The sequence below is a fragment of the Balaenoptera borealis genome (assembly GCF_965194805.1).
Source record: "Balaenoptera borealis genome assembly, chromosome: 5".
NCBI classification, from domain to species: domain Eukaryota; kingdom Metazoa; phylum Chordata; class Mammalia; order Artiodactyla; family Balaenopteridae; genus Balaenoptera; species Balaenoptera borealis.
Window position 1 is genome coordinate 3187311 of NC_138862.1, and position 19853 is coordinate 3207163.

General features: G+C 50.5%; 1 protein-coding gene across 10 annotated transcripts in view; it reads left to right on the top strand.

Moving 5' to 3' along the window:
- Positions 1–13270, top strand: part of WDR4 (WDR4 tRNA N7-guanosine methyltransferase non-catalytic subunit) — a 30349-nt gene extending 17079 nt beyond the window's left edge. Inside the window, exons 7-12 of one of the 10 annotated variants that reach the window (XM_082392875.1) lie at positions 2731–2829; positions 4280–4344; positions 5089–5272; positions 5983–6052; positions 6607–6779; positions 6940–7067. In XM_082392875.1, the coding sequence (XP_082249001.1) occupies positions 2731–2829; positions 4280–4344; positions 5089–5272; positions 5983–6052; positions 6607–6740 (552 nt within the window). In that variant the 3' untranslated portion in view covers positions 6741–6779; positions 6940–7067. Of the gene's footprint in view, positions 1–2730; positions 2830–4279; positions 4345–5088; positions 5273–5982; positions 6053–6606; positions 6780–6939; positions 7967–10783 lie in introns of those variants that run through there. The other 9 variants (XM_082392870.1, XM_082392873.1, XM_082392879.1 and 6 more) reach the window with 9 other exon arrangements.
- Positions 13271–19853: the final 6583 nt, after the last annotated feature.

A 19853-nucleotide genomic window follows, 5' to 3' on the forward strand; every position in this document is an offset into this window, starting at 1 on the left:
ATTTGCTCTGCAGGTGGCCGTGGCCTGTGCATGTCTGGTTTTAGTAAAGGGATCCCACTCACAGGAGGGGTTTTTCTGAGGCGGATGCTGGCGTGGACCCTGCTCCGTTTCACTCACTGTCTGGTCCTTCTCCTTAGACGTGTGGTTCTATTTCCTGCTGTCCTAATGAGTGTTGTAACGAACGTTTCTTAATATGACCCTCTCCTCTTTTTTATATTACCGAGGTAACGTTGGTTTATAACGTGTAAGTTTCACATGGACGACATTGCATCTTGACTTCTTCATACATTACAGTGTGCTCACCACCAAAAGTTTAGTCTCCATGTGTCACAATACAGTACAGTTGACCCCCTTCACTCATCTTGCCCTCCCCCCACCCCTTCCCCTCTGGTAACCACTACTCTGTTCTTTGTATCTGCATGTTTGTTTTTGTTTCGTTTGTTTACTTTTTATATTCCACGTATGAGTGAAATCATATGGTATTTGTCTTTCTCCATCTGACTTATTTCACTGAGCGTAATATCCTCCAGGTCCATCCATGTTGCTGCAAATGGCGAGATTTCATTCTTTTTTATGGCTGAGTAATGTATTGTGTGTGTGTGTGTGTACCACATTCTTCTGTTGATGGGCACTTTGGTTGCTTCCAGATCTTGGCTATTGCAAATAATGTGGCAGCGAACAGAAGGGTGCGTATATCTTTTCAAATTAGTGTTTTTGTTTTCTTCTCGGGTGGAATTGCTGGATCATATGGTAGCTCTATTTTTAATTTTTTGAGGAACCTCCATACTGTTTTCCACAGTGGCTGCACCAGTTTACATTCCCACCAACAGTGCACGGGGGTTCCCTTTTCTCTACATCCTCGCCATCATTTGTCATTTGTTGTCTTTTTGGTAGTAGCCATTCTGGCAGATGTGAGGTGATATCTCATTGTGGTTTTGATTTGCATTTCCCTGATGATTAGTGATGTTGAGCACCTTTTCATGTGCGTGTTGGCCATCTGTATGTCTTTAGAAAAATGTCTATTAATAGTCTCTGCCCCTTTTTTTTTTTTTTTTTCCTCTGCCCATTTTTAAAGGTTTTTTGTTGTCGAGTTGTAGCAGTTCCTTATCTGTTTTGGTTTTTAACCACTTATCAGATATATGATTTGGAAATATCTTCTCCCATTTGGTTGGTTGTCCTTTTGTTTTGTTGATCATTTCTCTCGCTGTGTAGAAGCTTTTTAGATTGAAATAGTTCCATTTGTTTATTTTTGCTTTTATTTCCTTTGCCTGAGGAGATATATTCAGAAAGATATTGCTAAGACCAGCATCAAAGAGCGTACTGCCTGTGTTTTCTTCTAGGAGTCTTATGGTTTCAGGTCTTACGTGTAGGTCTTTAATCCATTTTAAGTTCATTTTTGTGTATGGTTTGAGATTGTGGTCCAGTTTTATTTTTTTTGCATATGGCTGTTCAGTTTACCCCACACCATTTATTGAAGAGACTGTCCTTTCTCTGTTGTACGTTCTTTACTCCCTTGTTGTAAATTGTCCATATGTGCATGGGTTTATTTCTGGGCTCTCAATTCTGTTCCATTGATCTGTGTGTGTGTTTTTCTGCCAATACCATGCCATTTTGATTATTGTAGCTTTGCAGTATAGTTTGAAATCAGGGAGCGTGATACACTCTAGCTTTGTTATTCTTTCTCAAGATTGCTTTGGCTATTCAGGGTCTTTTGTGGTTTCATACAAATTTTAGGATTTTTTTGTCTTATGTTTGAAACATGTTGTTGGGATTTTGATAGTGATTGGACTGAGTCTTCAATTGTTTTGGTTAATGATGTACATTTTAACAATGTTAATTCTTCTAATCCATGAGCAGGAATATCTTTCCATTTGTTTGTGTTTTCAGTTTCTTTCTACAATGTCTTATACTTTTCTGAGTATAGGTCTTTCATCTCCTTGGTTAAATTTATTCCTAAATAAATTGTAAGTGGGGTTGCTTTCTTAATTTTCCTTTCTTTTAGTCTGTTGTTAGTGTGTAGAAGCACAGCAGATTTTTCTACATTGTGTACCCTGCAACTTTACTTATTTATTATTTCTAGTAGTCTTTTGGTGGAGTCTTTTCTATATATAAAATCACATCATCTGCAAACAGTAACAGTTTTACTCCTTTTCCAATTTGGATTCCTTTTCTTTTTCTTGTCTGATTGCTGTGGCTAGGACTGCCATTACTGTGTTCAATAAAAGTGGCCAAAGTGGGCATCCTTGTCTTTTTCCTGATAAACCCTCCTTTTTTTGCATTTATGTTATTTTTGGAGCACACATCAAGGCCATGCCAGTTGACACTCTCATGGGTAAAAAACGGATGTCCTCTTTTCACGCATTCTTAAACAGTGATGTGGACAGTTGTCACATGCTCATTAACCCCATGTGTTTCTCCTTGTGCGAATGCATGCTCATTGATGGGTCCGTGTGTATGTGAGTGCGTGTGTGTGTGTTCACTCCCAGCCCGAGCATAGCAGGTGTTGTCTTTGACCTCCGGCACGTGACAGGGTGTCTTGTGTCCTTGCCCATTTGGCTGTGTGGGGTCACCCATGTTTACTTATTGGTTTGTGTGACTCTTTGCACAGTTGTTACTAAGCAAAGAGCCTTTAGCTGGGAGAGAGGCGCAGTGTCCATCGCTGAGTTATTCCCACTACCTGGTGAAGCCTGGATGCCTCATTGGGTGCTGACCCGTCCTTGGTGTGTGCAGGACCGCACCCTGAGGCTCTGGCAATACAGAAGCGGCCGCGAGTTGCATTGTTGTCACCTGCCCAGCCTGCAGGAGCCAACGGAGCCCTGGAGCGACAAGGTAACCTCGTGTTTGTCTCTGGTTTATAGGGCGTCTCTCCAGTCATGGATCCTGTGGAAAAAATTCATTTTACGTTGGAAAAGTTTTTTTCCTGTCAATGCAAACTTCTTCCAGCTTGAGAGGAATCGTGTATTTCAAATTCTGAAGGCACCTAGTCATGTAAATGGGAAAAAATTTATATCTTACCATGTTTGCATTCAAACCACTAATTTACAGAAAGGCCTCTAATCCTGCTTGGAAATGGAAAAAATAGTGGTGCCTGTCAGGGAGCTGAGCATGTCCAGGGTTCCCTACCTCTGTCCATCGTGGGTCAACCTCATGTCCTCAGGATGGCGCACTGGCCAGTGCATCCCCAGGTCAGGTCACCTGGGCCTTCAGCTATCAGGGGATCTGCAGGGGAGAGGGTGTGGGCTGCTTTTCAGGAGCTTGGGGTTCTTCGCTCTGATGCTCCCGGGCTGGTGCCCTGTTTGGCTGGGGTCCAGCTGGTCACACGTGGATGGTTCTGGCAGCTTCCAGAGGCCCAGCTGGGCCTGGTGGGGAGGGAGGGTCTGCTCACGCATTTCCCGGGCCTGCAGAGCTGGCCTGGGGGCTGGGGTCATGATGACCAGGGTGGCAGCCCGTGGCACGGGGCTTTGCCGCGTGTCTAACGAGACCTGGGCCTGAACTGAAGGGCTCTCCTGCCTCGTCCTTGGCTTCTCGGTTCTCTCGTCCACCCCGAGACCTCTCTGTAGCACGTGGGCAGGTAGGCCTGACGTGGGTCAGAGCCCCAGGACCCCAGGGCTGAGGCCACCCAGCCCAGTGGCTGCAGGGCCCTCCGGGTCAGTGGCCTCCAGCTGCTCTGGCCGCCCCCGTGCGCGCCTCCGCCTTGGGTTTCTGCAGCCACGGTGCCCCCGTTGGAGCTGCGGCAAAGAGAGGCCTGCTCGTTCTGCCTTCTTCCCGTCCGCGCCCTCCTCACCCCTGACGCCCCTGGACGGCGAGGAGAGAGCATAGAGGGAGGGGGTCAGCACGAGCAGCTCCCTGCAGGAGCCGGGGCAGCCCCCGAGAGCTGTGCGTGGAGCTGCCGTGTCCCCCCCGCCCCTGCTGGCGCCGACCCCAGGCTGCTTCCTCTGCCGGAACGCGTGGACGCTCACGTGCACGCCTTTCTTTCCTCCCCGTGTGCTCTGTCCTCCCTCCTTTTTGAGCAATTCCATTGGCCTTGGAGATGTGGCACAGCTCCGGAGGGAGGGCCAGAGCCACGGAGCGGCCTCTGCCGTCTGCCCCGTGTGTCGGAATTCCCTGTGAACTGTGCCCTCACTGGTGTCCAGAGAGTCCTGCAGTGTCTTCTCTTTGCCTGTCATGGACCACACGTGGGGACCGTCCATCCTGCAGCAATGCTCGCAGTTTGAACAGAGCAGCCCGGCATCGGGTCCTGACAGGCTGACATCTCTGAAGCCGCTGCTTTTCCTTTCAGAGGTTTGCTGCGTCCAGGATCACTTACTGGCGCCAGGAGGACTGCGTGGCGCTCTTGTGTGACGGGTAAGCCCACGCGGACCCGTGTGGGAGGGAACAGCGGGCTGTGTCTCCTGGGTCGGGAGGCTTGGACGGTGATGTTGGCTTGGCATCTCCCCGCAGTGAACTTCACTTTACGAGCCCTGCTGCTGCGGGCCGGGTGGCTTCCTTTCTATGCGCTGCATCTTAGTCCGCTAGGGTGAAGGTAGCAGTGGCCCCCGGCTGGTCTTTTGTGCAGATAGAATCCCAACGAAGGGTCGGCTGTGGTAGAATCCACCTCAGTCAGTCCCAGTTGGGCTGGCGGTGCTGACGAGGTGGGTGTGGGGAGCACGGGCCACTCAGCTGTCCCCTCCTGAGCCTTGTCTGCATGCCGGGGGGGTGTTTGGGGGCCTCCCACATTGTCACTTGTCCTGACAGCAGGCCTGGGGTGGGCGGCTGAGCTCGTGTTGGAAATGAGGACGCAGGGTTAGAGGGTAAAAAGCCTGCTGGGGAGGGCTGAGCGCGGCCCGGGGTCCCGTCCGCTGCTCGGCGGGCGGGGCGGCTGTCTCATCCGCACGGCTTCGTCTTTGCTGCCTAGTAAGCTGTCCCCGGACTTCGGGACTGGAGCGTTCGTTAGCTCACGGTTCCCGGGGTCGGGGAAGCGGGAGCAGCTTGGCTGGGGGCTCTGGGCTCAGGGCGTCCCGAGGTTGCAGCTGAGGCGCTGGCGGGGCTGGCCCGGGGCTGAGCGCCCCCGTGGGCGCCGTCGTGATGGTCCCCTCTCTCCCTGGGAAGGCTGCCCGCGGTCTGCCTCTTCCAGCTGGATGCCCCCCGGCGGCAGCTGGTCTTCCAGCAGCAGCTGACTTTCCAGCACAGAGTGTGGGACGCCGCCTTTGAGGAGGCCCAGGGGCTGTGGGTTCTGCAGGACTGCCGGGAGGCCCCCCTCGTGCTCTGCAGGCCTGTGGGCGGCCAGTGGCAGGTGAGATGGGCGGCCCCGCTGTTTCCGTCGATCACGCCTGTGCCAGCGGCTGTGTCCTCGGGGGGCAGTGGCCACAGGGCTTGCGGCGTGGGTGCAGGGAGCTGGGTGCCTGGCCGGGTTCTTCAGTGTCATGGTACCTGCACGGGTGTCTCGGGGGCGAATTGTTGTCATTGGTATGTCGCATGTCCTGTTAGAAGCCTGTGATTGTTCTGCTGACACGTCTTTTTAGGAGAAAAGCCCACAGTTGGTGAGCCCTGGGTGTGTATCCTTAACATTTGCAGCCTCAGCACAGCCTTGCGCTGGGGCAGTGGTCCCGCTGGATAGTGAGGGGGCCCCTCCTTGCAGGTGGCCTGGGTGAGCCTGTGCGTAAAGCAGGGATGTCACCTCCCGCCTGTCCTGTGTCTAAGGTGCCATGGGGAGAAGCAGGTGACACCCGCAGAGCCCTTTGCAAACTTGCATGGCCTTGACGAGTGCTCAGAGCTGCCCGACAGCTCGCTCGGGTGTCTTTATCTGAAAGCCAGCAGTGAGCGATGCCGCCAGCTGGTGCCTGCCAGGTTGCAGACACCTTGGACGGAGTCCCGCGTGGCGAGCCGCGGCCGCTGCCGTGCCTGATGGACCGGGGAGAGCGGCCTTGCCGCCTCCTGTGAGCGCAGGGCTCACTACTGCCCACCGGCCTCTTTCTAACAAAGGTTTTCCGTTCGTCTTCTCAGTCTGTTCCCGCAACTGCTGCGTCGAAGAGGGTCTGTGCTCACCTTCTCGAGAACTGGGCCATGTTGGAAGGTGAGGACCTGCCCTGGCCTGCTTGGCAGGGTCATGTTCAGCCGTGGGCACGGGCGGAGGCAGGTTCCAGAGCGCGGAACGCAGCAGGGAGCCGTCCCTGTGGGTGAGGGTGCAGGGCCTGTGGTGGGTGCGGTGTGTGTGTCCGTGTCCGCGTCCGCGTCAGGACAGCAGAGCTGCTGTGAGCCGGGGCCTGGTTGGCTGCAGGGCCACGGTGGGCCGCGCCCTTGGTTCCCTTAGAGGAGATTCAGGTGCCGAGAGCCCCTCCGTTTGTGCTGGCAGAAGGCAGGCTCTTGGGACGCAGCTTCTGGCTGTGTCTGGGGGATGCTTTTAACTCAGCCCTGGAACTCAGGTGCCTTCACTTGAATAAAATCATTGCTCAGAAGACTTCTTGGGAAGACAAACCACCGTCCGGATGGAGGTCTGGGTCCTCCGAGCTCTGGGGACACAGACGCAGCTTCGGTGTGTACAGACGCTAGAGCGGCCCGCACGTCCCGCTGTTGCTGTGGGTCCTGCGGGGTCTGCGTCCGGGCCACTCAGTGGTTGGCACATTTCAGGTCCCCGCTGGCTGTTGGCTGGAGGACACCCCAGTCCCCAGCGCAGAGGAGCAGGGGCACGGTGCCGACAGGAGGCAGCCACAGCCTCTGCACCTGGCCTCCCGGGGACGCCCGGGCTTCGCGTGTCCTGTTAGAAGCGAGTCCTCGGTGCAGCCAGGCGTGGCCACCAGGAGGTGGGCATCCTTGGGGCCATGCCAGAGGAGGCGCCGCAGGTCCACGGAGAGCCGGGTGGTCAGTGTCGCAGGAGGGTCCCTGCGGCCCACCACGTCCCCCGCTGGAAGCAGAGCCCCTGCGCTCCTGTGGCACGCTGGCACCCATTCTTGTTCCACACAGGCCCTGCTGGCACGGACGGGGGCTTCAGCAGCCTCTACAAGGCCACCTGCGACAACATGACCACCTACCTGAAGAAGAAGGAAGAGCGGCTGCAGCGGCAGCTGGAGAGGAAGCGACGCGGGGGGCCGCCGTGCGGGTCCGGCGGGCAGACCAAGAGGATGAAAGCGGGGCGCGCACCACGGAGCTGCTCGTCCTAGCTCGGCTCGGGATGCCCCTCGGGGTTGCTCGCAGCCTCGGGCGGCGGGACGCTGTGCTCGCCCCTCCTGCCCGCAGCGCCCTGACACAGGCAAAGGGGACCTCATTCCCGACTCGGGCTTGGGGGCGGCGAGGTCCATCCCGACTCCGCGGACACCTGGGGCCCTGCCGGCTAGCTGGACGGGACCCTGGGCTCTAGAACATTCTGTTGCTGAGCAGAGCCCTCTGGCTGGAGGGAGGCCATGCAGCGTGTTAGCCGCCATGCCTGAGCAGTAAGTGCCTCCGAGCCCCTTCCCTTCACACCGGAGGGTACGTCACCCTGCAGTTGTGGCGCTGTCCTTTCCCGCTCGTCCACGCGGCTTCCTCTAGGGGAGCCTGGAAGCAGACGGACGTCTTTCCAGCAGCGCGGTGCACACCTGTGCTTTTCTCCAGTCCCCTCGCCCTTCTCGATGGTCCACTACGCTGTCCAGCAGGCGGCTGCGCGCCTCGGGGGCCGTAAACCTGAGGGGAGTTAAGTCCTCGGTTCCCTGGGCAGCGCTGGCTCCGGTGCTCAGGCCACTTGGGGTGCGGAGAGCTCATCGCCGGGCTGGTGGAGACGGGCTTGTCCGCGACGCGTGAGGACAGAGAAGCCCGGCTGCACACTTACTCCGCAGGGAAGTGATGGGTGACGTTGTGTCTGTTTGGTTTCGGGATGAACTTTGTCCACGTGCTGCAGGCAGGAGGGTCGGCTGAATTCTAATTACTGATCAATAAAGATGAGCTTTTTTGCAGCTTCTAGAAATTTTAGCAGCAACACATGGAGCTAATCTCAAAATATATGAGCAGAACCATGTTTGATGAGTGTGCTGTTTCCGACTGAAACGTTTGCTTTTTGATTTGAAGGAAAACATTTCTTTGGTGTGGGGTTTCACAGGGTACTTGGACACAAACCATTTTGTGTATCAAAAGCTGGAAAGCTTCAAGCTTTCCCTAAGTGCCTTATTTTACTTTAAACATCGATCTGAAAACAGTGCTGTTTGTGAACTGCCCAGGGTAACTTCCCGCAAGGGACATCAGGACCTGCCCAGACTGGGGGCTGTCTCGGGCAAAGGAGAGCAGAGGAGGTGTGCCTGGGGTGGAATGGGGTCCCCAGGGCGGAGTGAGGTGCCCTGGCCATGGTCCTGGAGGGGGAGCCTGACCTCGTTAGCTCTGCACTGGGCACAGGAAGGGTTTTCGTTAGTAGTCTGCTCTGAATTCTTGGTGTTAGGAGCAATTTAGGTTTTTTCTTGTTGGCGTCTTGGTCTAAGATAGGGGTCAGCAAACGGGCTCACGGGCCACATGCCGCCCGTTGACCAGTTTTCTGTGGTCTGTGAGCTAAGCGTAGTTTTTACATTTTTAAAGGGTTGAAAAAAGTCAAAAGCAAAATATTTCGAGATATGCGAGTGTCCATAAATAAAATTTTGCTGGGACACGCCCACGCCTGCTCGATTGGGGGTGTTCGGTGTCGGCTTTGGGGCTGCAGCAGCAGAGTGGGATGGTTGCCGCGGAGACCAAATGGCCTGCACAGTCTACAACCTTGATTATCTGGCCCTCTACAGAGAGCCTTGTCAGTCCCTATTGCGCTCTCAAGTCTGTTCAGTGTTCTAAGTGAACTGGTTAATTTCACCGCGTTGCATGTGGTCCCTGAGGGCAGGTCGGGGAGCAGGCCTCTGGAACCCTGGTGTCCCAGCTCCGGGCAGCAGGGGCGGCGCTGAGGGGTGTGTGAGGCTGGCCTCTTGCACCTGATTGGGAGGCTCAGACTTACGATAGCGGTAGCACCAGGCAGCCTGTCCGGGAGAGCAGAGCACAGGTGAGAGGGGCCACGAAAATCTCCCGCCTTTCCGGGGATTGCTTTAAAGTTACTTGCATTCTTATCGAAGCTACACACGCACGTGTCAGAGACCAAACTGTACTGATGGGCTGACTGTGACCGTGATCTGGTCTGCTCCTTCTCCCACACACCCCGTCCCCACTTGGGCGATCCATGCCTCTGTCCCCGGGGCTTCGGCCGCTGGGAGCCCGGCAGCAGGTGTCGGGGAGGGGGAGGGGGAGGGAGGCGGCGGCCTTCTCTTCTGCTGCAGTGCCCATTCCCGCGGGCTGCATCCCTCTGGGACTGTAGCCTCCTGGGGGCCCTGGCTCCACCCAGCCCCAGGGGCAGACGTGGCTGCTTCTTGGTCCCGAAACCCCGTCCGCGTCTCTGGAATTAGTCTCTCCATCGAAGGACCTTAACAAATCTCGGGTGAGTGTGAGCCGGATTCTCGCTGGAACCCTGACTTAGGAACCGTTCATGCTCATGTGCCCCCCGTTGTCCCGAAGTTTCTTCTACGGTTGGCGGAACCCAGACCCGTGAGGAGCCACCTGTTGGATTTCCTGGGTTTTCGTCTCTCACCTCTTCACCCATAGCAGCAACATCCCTGCTTCCCTCCGTGGCTTTGCCTCGAGAAGACCGGTCCATCGTCATCTGATGAGAAGAGCAGTTCCTTTTGGTTTGTCTGTTGACCGACGGGAACTGAGGAGTTGAGTTGGCTTTCTTACCCCTTTACTTATCTCCTATTTTCCATTCTTTCTCAGTGTCTGTATGTTTTGCATTTGGGGAGACTCCTTGGGCTTTGTTCCAGCTCATTTACCGATTTTTTAAAAACCTGGTTACCACAGTGGTTTTGTTCCTTCATTTTCATCCTAGTGTACGGCCGGCAAGTGTGCATGGAATGCACAAACATCACCAACTGCACGCACGTGTGTAACAGTCCCAGCCAGAGCCAGGACGCTGAGCAACAGCGGAGTGGCCCCCAGGTTCCTTCCTGGCAGTGACCGCCCGCCCCCACCCCTACCCCCAGGCCAGGCCGACCCAACGCGCTGGTTTGCCGTCCCTCACGCTGTTGTGTACGGCTGTGGCCTCCACTCTCACTGCTCCCTCGTGTGAAAGCACCACGGCGCGCTCATCCCCTGTCACGTGGGCGTTTGAGTAGTTCCCGCGTCTCGGCCGCCAGGAGCATTCTGGTCACTCCCCTGGAACACGCGCAAGCGTTTCTGTCGGGAGCGCCCTCGCTGGCCCGCAGTTCCTGGGGCAGAGCTGCCCTTCCTCGTTCATTTCTACCCCTACCGCGAACGCAAAACGTGAAACTCGCTGCATTCTCTTGCTCAGCCTCTGAGGTTTAATTTCGCAAAGGGGCAGACTTGGAGTTACGGGCCGCTGTGTGCGGGCCAGGGAAGCTGCCCACTTCGTGTCGAGACTCAACCTTGACCCTGTTCTCAGCAAAGTCGCCTTAACACAGCCGGGGGGATGCCAGCCCCCGGTCATGGGGACATTCAGGCCTGCACATAGGTCACCGTGGCAGGGAACTGAGGCCTCCTGCCAACAGCTAGCGACTGACTGTCTTGGGAGAGCTTTCTAGTATAAATGTAGAGAGAATGCTGTGGATTTTTTTCCTGCAGCACTGTTATTTGAATTCTGTACGTGTTGACGTGCATTTTTCTTTCTAATTTCCATTGCGATTTCTTTGCTGCATGGGCTGTTTGGAAGTGTGGTTAAATTCCCAAACACTGGATGTTTTTTCTTCAGATTTTTAAAATTGATTTGTGGTTTTAATTCCATTGTGGTCTGAATATGCCTTGATTCCTTTCTTTTTAGATTTATTGAGCCTTGTTTTATGTTCCACAATATGGTGGCGGTCTCACGTGCCCTTGAAGAGAACATGTCCCATCGTTGCTGGCTGGAGGAGTGTTCTGTAAATGTCCATCAGGTCAAGTCGGTGAGGCTGTCGGTTGTTACCAATTCCAGGAACACAGCCATCCTCCTAATTTCTGTGTACCTCTCTCACGTACTGAAAGCAGTACTTAAATGTCTAATTGAGGAACTAATTTTCCATTGTCCTAGTGGTTTTTGATTCTGATATTAGGTGCGTACACACGTAGCAGTAGTGTGTCATCTTGATGAATGATGCCTTATCATTCTGAAATATCCCTCTGTCCCTAGTCCTATTCTTTGTTCTGAAGTGTAGGTTATCCTGTGAATGCAGCCACTCCAAGTAAAAAGTTAGTGTTAGCATGGTATTTCTTTTTTCATCCCTTCTAACCTATGTATGTATTTATATTTAAAGTGTTTTTTTTTTGTTTTTTTGTAGACAATGTCTTCTTATCCTCCAAATTTTGGATTTCAGTGGGAATTCAGCTGAGCCACGTATGTAATTTAAAGTGTTCAGTAGTCACTTTGAAAAGTTTGAAAAAGCGGATAAAATTTTGAGAATAGTCTGTTTAACCAAATACAGCAAAAATAGTGTTTCAACATATAATCTATATAAAAGTTATTCGTGAGCTATTTTACATACTATTTTTAATCTTTGTTGTCAGAAATATGGTGTGTACTTTACATAAGGTTCCTCTTTCAGAAAGCCTTGGTAGCCTAGGTAAACTGCGTGAATGACCTTGCTTTGCGCAACCTTCCCACACCCTAATCCCCACTCTTAAGCCTCAAAGTAGCCAGTAAACAGTGAACCCTTGAAACCCTAGGCACCCCAGCGTCGGCCCCAATAGAGGCAGCGCCCCAGGCTCCTGCGTTTGCACGGTCACTCTCTCCTCGGCCTCGCTGTGTGGCCGTCGGGCACACTGTGCCCTCTAGGACTGAGTAATAAACCTCATTTCTCAAAGTTCCCTGATGGCTTTTGCTGAAGCGCGTCCTGCCACCGTAAGAACCAGACAGGCTGGTCCAGCCACAATCTTGGCTTTGGTGGGGAAAACGTCTGGGGGCTCACTCTAAGTAATTGGGGTTGTATGAGGCACAGGTGCAGTTTTGTAGGAAAGCTCCGCACCACTCTCCAGAGTGGGTGTGTCGTTGTACAGTCCTGTGGGTGATGCACCTTGACCCACTTTCTCTGCATCCTCACCAGCATTTGCTGTCGTCACTGTTTTATCTTAAGTGAGTTTTGAGAGTTCTTTATTCAAGTTCTTTGCCAGATATGGTTTGCAAACGTCTTCTCCCAGGGCGCGGTTCCTTTTTTCATCCTTTGAACACGGGGTCTTTTGCAAAGCAAACACATGTAATATCGATGGGCTCCAGTTTATCAGTTTTTTCCTTTGACGGATGGTGCTTTTGGTGTCAAGAATCCTTTTCCTAGCCCTAGCCCCTAAGGATTTTCTCCTATGATATTTCTAGATGTTTCATAGTTTCATGTTTTACATTTAAGTCCATGATCCATCATGAGTTAATTTGTATGTAAGATGTGAGGTTCTGTTCTTTGACTGTGGACGTCTGCCTGCCCTGGCACCACTTGTTGGGAAGGCTGTCTGTCCTCCGTTGAATTGCTGTTGTGGCCTTCATTGTGGAAGGATATCTTCACTGGATGTAGTTCTTTCATTGTCATTTCTTTGGAGATGTTCCTGCTCTGTCTCGGGGCCGCCCTCGTCTCCCCAGTGTCTGTTTTCCTCTGTGCTGGTGGCCTCAGTGTCTGTGCACAAAGTCCGTGCCCAGCTTCGTGCCCCTGCAGCTGGACCCTCTGCCTTTTCCTTTGCGGGTTGGCACAGTGGCAGGCGTGGTCAGTGGAGGGCGCTGGGCTGGGCTGGGGGGGGGCACTGCAGGAGGACGGGGTTGCTGCTCCAGGGCCCAGGGCCCTTTCTTCCTAGGCTGTGATATGCCGGCCAGCAGCACGGGCTGCTCTGTGACACCCCAGTGGGCTCCCAGTGAGCGTCCACCGCACCCCAGCAGGAGGCGTCCTGGCACGTGCCCTGGCACCACGTCCAGCTCCCAGGGAGTCTGTCTCCCGGTGCCCCAGTGAGTTGCTGGAACCCTGGCAGGTGGCTTTCTGCTTGCCAGCGCCACCAGCCGGCACACCACAGCCGCACCCCCTCAAACAAGGTCCAGTCCCCACCCCAAACCCCCAGTGGGATGCTGCCGTCTCCCCGAGGTCCACAGATGCCACGCTTCTCCTGGCTTGTTCCTTCTTGGACCCTCTGTGTCAGTCCTGGAGGTGCTGGCTACTCCCAGACCTCAGATTCCTTTGTTCTTTAAAGTTCTTTATGCTTTACTCAGCAACCCTCTGTTCCTATTTAACAATTCTTTATATTAGAGTTTTCCTCCTTAAATTATCTGTGTGATTTCTGTCTCTTGACTGATACACCTTCTTTTCCCGGCTTTTTAAGAAGTTTTCCTCTGCATCACTGGTTTTCTATAATTTGATCATGATGCGCTTTGGGGGTATGTGTGTGTTTATCCTGTGTAGCATTTGCTGAGTTTCTTAGATCTGTGGATTTATCATTTTTATCAAATTTGGGAGTTTCCAAGTATTATTTCTTCAAATATTTTTTTCCTTCCCCCTTCTCTCTTTGCCTCCTGCAAACTCCAGTACTTGTATTTCAGACTCTTTGATGCGGCACCAAGGTCAGCCAGTCTCGGCAGTTCCTCTTCGGGCCTTTTTCTATTTGTGCTTCATTGTGGATAGATTCTTTTTTTTCAAATATATTTTTGGCTGTGTTGGGTCTTCGTTGCTGTGCACGGGCTTTCTCTAGTTGCGGTGAGCAGGGGCTACTCTTCGTTGCGGTGCGCGGGCTTCTCATTGGGGTGGCTTCTCTGTTGCGGAGCACAGGCTCTAGGCGCGTGGGCTTCAGTAGTTGTGGCACGCGGGCTCAGTGGTTGTGGCTCGCGGGCTCTAGAGCGCAGGCTCAGTAGTTGTGGCGCACGGGCTTAGTTGCTCTGCGGCATGTGGGATCTTCCCGGACCAGGGCTCGAACCCGTGTCCCTTGCATTGGCAGGCGGATTCTTAACCACTGCGCCACCAGGGAATTCCATGGATGGATTCTGTTTCTCATCTTCACATTCCCTGATCTTTTCTTCTGTGGTTTGTAAGCTGCTGTCAATCCAAGGCTGAGTATTTTCTGAATCAGATATTGTATTTTTCACCTCTGTAATTTCGATTTTGTTCTTTTAAAAATATGTTTCATTTTTCTCATCATACTCATTAAAAAAGTGTCCTTGACATGGTGCCTACTTAAAATGATTGTTTTCTTTTACGTTAACTCCATCTTGTCTTTCATTTCTGGTCTGTTTCTGCTGACTGGTTTGCCTTCTGTTTATGGCACCTATTTTCCTGCTACTATGTCCAGGAGATTTTTTATCGGGTGCCTGATATTGTGACACTTTCACGGTTGAGTGCTCAGCTTTATTATCTTCCTTTAAAGAATGTTTCACTCTTCCTAGCAGGCTGTTAAGCTCCTGTGGATGAAGTCGGTCCTTTTGGGGTCTGTTTTGGAGCTCATCGGGGCAGGTCTGGAGCAGCCTTTAGAGGGATAGTGTACTCTGCTTTCTGAGGCCGGCCCACCTGGCATCCCTGGGGAACGCCCTGTATGTTCATGAAGTCTCCCCATGCTGGGCTGGCCGGAGGGGCGTCGGATGACGCCTGGTCTGGGAATTGTCCTGTCCTCAGAAGTACTCGTGTGAGCCTCGCGGGGTTTCACCACACGTGCGCAGGGTGGTGTTGGAGCAAAGACCCAAGGGGACCCGGGCAGCTCCCTCTTCTCAGGCGCCCCGTCCCAAACTCAGCTGCCCTGCCTCCGAATTCCCTTCCACCTGGACCTGCCCCCGCCGTGCTGCGGCCGAAGGATTACTTGAGGCAAAAAGTCCTGAGGCCTGTGTCGCCAGGTTTCCAGTTGGTCCTGGGGGGCGGGGGGGTGTGTGTCTGGGCCCGCCGTGTTCCCCGTGGTCTGCGGTTGAGTCACATTTGTCCTGTGACGAGCGAGGCCTGGCCTCTCGTCTCTGACCTGCCTGTGACCGTCCTTGGCCCAGTTGCTTGGCAGTGTTTCCTGGGGGGAGGGGGCGCCGATCTGATGGACATCTTTCTAGCCTTTCCTCTGTTATGTGAATTGCGCATCTTTCCCAGTTTGACTTCTGGCTTTTTTTTAAGATATTTTCTTTTTAATATGGCCTTTTCTGGTAGTCAGATTCATCCATCTTTTTATGATTTTGGGTATCACACTGTATTTGGGAAGGTTTTCTCCACCCTGCATACCTTTGAAACAGCTGGTTTAGGAATTGGGGGGGGGCAGAAGCGTGGTACCAAGGACAGGACAAGCCCGCCTGACGTGGGGAGGAACGTGTGGGAAGACTGTGATTTCCGCATCAAAAGCCATTTATTTTTCCCCCCAAGCCTGGCTTTTTACCCGTGAAATGGAAGCAAAGTGGTGCTAAGATTCACAGTGGGATTTGCCAATTTTTGAAGCAGAAAATCACCATCCTGACATTTGATGTTATGTTTTGCTGGTTCCAATTCCATGACAAAGAAATGAAAGAAAATAATAAAGCTGTATTCATGGCTCCTCTGGGTGTTTTGTTTTGATTTTTGCTGGCCTGATGGGGAGGGGAGGCGTCTGGAGGGGGAAGGGCCTGTGAGCGGCCAGCGCGGCTGAGAGCACACGGGCGGTAGCCAGGTGGGCAGGGGCGGCCACCGAGGAGGTCAGGCTTCCTGGAAGCCTGCGGTTCCGGGCCAAGCATCTCTTAGGTCAGTGTTCTTTGAGGTTACTGGCTGAGACGGACCGTTACTCAGAGAAATCAAAAGGCTATGAGACATCGGTCACGGTGACCCTGCTCGGAACATCTGCTCCTTTTGTGAAATATTCCGATGACAGTGAATATTCCAGTGAAGTGGCTTGTTCTGCACAGCAGGCGGGCAGACAGCGCCCTTGACTTAGGATCACGTGATGATCTACCTCAACTCTCCAGCTTTCTTAATCTGACCCGAAGAGCAGACAAAGCAGGCCCCCCACTTGCTGGCCCTGCACCCGTGAATCCTGCCGGGTCAAGTCTGACTGTACAGCACCGTGTGGTCAGGGCCCCTCTGCAGTTGAGCCTTGCTGGGAAGCTTGCTTTGAACCTTAACAAAGTTCAGTATTCAAAAAAAGACCCCCGAAGCCACCAGCACAGGTGAGAGCAGACTTTTCTCTGGTAGGTGCGTGTTGGAAAGCTCTTCACTGTATGTGGTTAAATGAGGACAAACAGCATGTTAGAAATAAGTATACATAAGAAAGTTATTAAGGAACTACCCCAGAAAAACCACAGGCCCAGACATTCACAGGGGAATTCTACCAAACTTCAAGGACCAGATAGTCCCAGAGCACCATAAAGTGTTCCAGAGTGTAGAAAAGGAAGGAAAGCACTTCCTAACTCCTCTTGTGAAGCTAGTATAATATCAGATACTTAAACCAGAGAAAGACAGTATAAAGGGAAAAACCTGTATACCAGTATCACTCATGAATATCAGTGCAAAATTACTAAGTATTAGCAGCTGGAATCTAACATAAAAATAATACAATAGCATTACAAAAATAATACATCATGACTGGGATTTATATTAAGAATGTAAGGTTTGTTCAATATTAGTATCACTTATCACATTAACACATCTAAGAAAAAAATTCATAGTTCTCTCCATGGATATGTCTTGTACAAAATTCAGTACCATGATAAAAGAATGGGAAAAAAATTGTGGTAAAATGTACATACAATATGCCGTTTTAGCCGTTTTTAAGTGTACAGTTCAGTGGCATTAAGTACAGTCACACTGTTTACAGCCATCTGACACGATACACCTTAGTCCTAAAGCCAGTACCTTACTTTATAAAGAGGCACTTAGAGGCATTTCCATTAATATCAGGAAAAAGGCACGAATGCCCGCTACCTTTTCTACTATGCTGCACGTATCAGACAAGAGGAGTCAATTAGAGGCATAACAATTGGTAAAGAAGAAGTAAAACCATCTCTATTTGCAGGTGACATGATGGTCTATCTGGAAAACCCTTAGGGGATCAATGATTTAAAAAAAAAAATTCAGGGCTTCCCTGGTGGTGCAGTGGTTGAGAATCTGCCTGCCAATGCAGGGGACACAGGTTCGAGCCCTGGTCTGGGAAGATCCCACATGCCGCGGAGCAACTAAGCCCGTGTGCCACAACTACTGAGCTTGCGCATCTGGAGCCTGTGGTCTGCAACAAGAGAGGCCACGATAGTGAGAGGCCCGTGCACCGTGATGAAGAGTGGCCCCGCTTGCCGCAACTAGAGAAAGCCCTCGCACAGAAACGAAGACCCAACGCAGCCAAAAATAAATTAATTAAAAAAATATTCAGTGAAGTAGCTGGTTACAAGGTTAATATTAAAAAGTCAATAGACTGCCTAGATATGAACAATAAGAGACAATATGGAAAAATTCCATTTACAATTGCAGCAAAGTTTGCTCAGGAATAAATTTAACCAGAAACGTGGAAACCTCTACAATTAACATTTTAAAGCAGTCTTGAAAGACACAAAAGTAGACTTGAAGAAATGGAAAGACGTGTCTCCTTTTGGGTGGAATGACTCAGCTTTACAGAGATGCCAGGTCTCCCTAACTTTACAAATTCAGAGCAGTCCCACTAAAACTATTAGCTGTTTTATGGAGCTAGGCAAGTTGATCCTGAAGTTCATATGGAAAAACAAACAAAAATAGCCAGAAAGACATGGAAAAATGAGGAGGGGGACCAACCCAACCAGCATTAACACCATCAAGCCTCTATAGTCAAGACCGTTTGGTGCAGGCACGTGAATAAATAGCGCTCAGAATAAGAAAGGAAATGCAGAAGTATCCACAAGTATATGTGGAAGCTGAGTGAGTGACAAGGTAGTGTCTCATATCATTGGGTAAAGATGAATTTTTCAGAAAATGTCCTGGGACAATTGGGTTGCCATTTGGAAAAAGGTAAAATTAGATCCTTATCTCACTCCATACACAAGAATGAAATCCAAATAGATTAGGAAGTAAAAAATGAAACTACACAAGTAATGGAAGAAAATATAGGTGGATTTCTTAACTTTGGTGTAGGGAAGGTCTAACTATGACCCGAAATCCAGAGACAATATGAGAAAAGTATTGATACATTTGACTGCGTACACATAAAAAAAAAATTGTATCACAGAAAACACCATAAACCAAATAAAAACTGAACTGATAAACTGCGAGGAAATATATGCAACACAGACCAAGGAGTTGTCTCTTTGTAATATCTCTAACATATGAAGAGCTCTTTAAAAAACAGTGACAAAAGGATTAAAAACCGGGGAGAAGGGGAAAAAGACATGCCCAGATAATTTACAAAAAGGGTATAAAAATGACTCTCAAACATGGAAAAAAAAAAAGTTCAGACTCGCTCATAACTAGAGAAATGCAAATTAAAACGACAATGAGATACTGTTTCTCACTTACCCGATTGCCAAAAACTTAAATAAAATGACACACTCAGTGAGGCTCTGGGGAAAAGCCCTCTTGTACATTGCTAGAGGGAATGCAAATCGGCACAACTCTTTTGGAGGGAAATTTGGCAATAACTAGCAAAACCACACATGCACTTATGTTCTTCTCCTCCCACTTCTTGGGATCTACCCTGAGGATACATGTCCAACAATATGAAAATACACACCCATAAGGTTATTTACTGAGCATGATTTGTCACTGTAAAGTGTAGGAACCAGTGCAAATGCCCACATAGGGAAGGTTAAATAAACAGGGTACACCCACACAGTGGAGCCTGTGCAGCCGTAGTGATGAATGAAGAAGATCTATGTGAACAGACACAGTGATTACCAGGACATACTGTTACGTGTAAGGATACAATGCACAAGTGTGTCTGTAACATGATCCCTCCATGTGAGAAAGATGGGGTTAGAAGAAAAGACACAGGCACCTGCTTATTTGTGTAGAAGAAATACAGGATAAACCAGCAACTAAAGAGGGTGGTTGGTTACCTGTGGGGGCTGGGGGGGGTGGGGGGGCGTGGGAGCAAACTTCGTCTAAGGATACTTTGTTTTGTTTTGGCCACACGGTGTGGCATGTGGGATCTTAGTTCCCCAACCAGGGATTGAACCCATGCCCCTTGCAGTGGAAGCACAGAGTCCTAACCACTGGACTGCCAGGGAACTGGACACTTTTTTTTTTTAAAGCTCCCATTCTTAGAACCATAGTAGTGTACCCCCAAATAAACGATGAAAACCAAGCACTATATGGGGAGAAATGAATACAAACAGTAACAAATGAACCTAACTCTCTTACAGTGAGTAATGAACCCCTGTGAAGGAGGCCAGGAAGGAAAGAACCAACTTAAGTCACTTTGGAGAACAGTATTTTGACAGGATACTGTTAGGTCTAAAGACAGAATTGGACAAAATACTGTCCTTTAGATAGTAAATTTGTTTCACACAGGGCTATGGGTTAGTAATACTGAAACTACTCTGTGTCAGAAAATACCTAGAGACAAAGGAAAATGAAAACAAATTTACAAATCCTATGGGATGCTGCAAAAGCAGTTCTAAGAGGGAAGTTCATAGCGATACAGGTATTCCTCCAGAAACAAGAAAAATGTCAAATAAACAACGTAACCTACCACCTAAAAGAATTAGAAAAAGAAGAACAAACAAAACCCAGAGTCAGCAGAAGGAAGAAAATAGTAAATGTCAGAGAGGAAATAAAGAGAGATAAAAATAATATAAAAGATCAATAAAACTAAGAGCAGTTTTGTTTTGTTTTTTTTAAAAAAAGATAAACAAAATTGACAAACCTCTAGCAAGTTTCACCAAGAAGAAGAGAGAGGACCCAAATAAAATAAGAAATGAAAGAGGAGAAATAGCAATCAATACCACAGAAATACAAAAAATCATAAGAGAACACTATAAACAACAAATTGGACAACCTAGA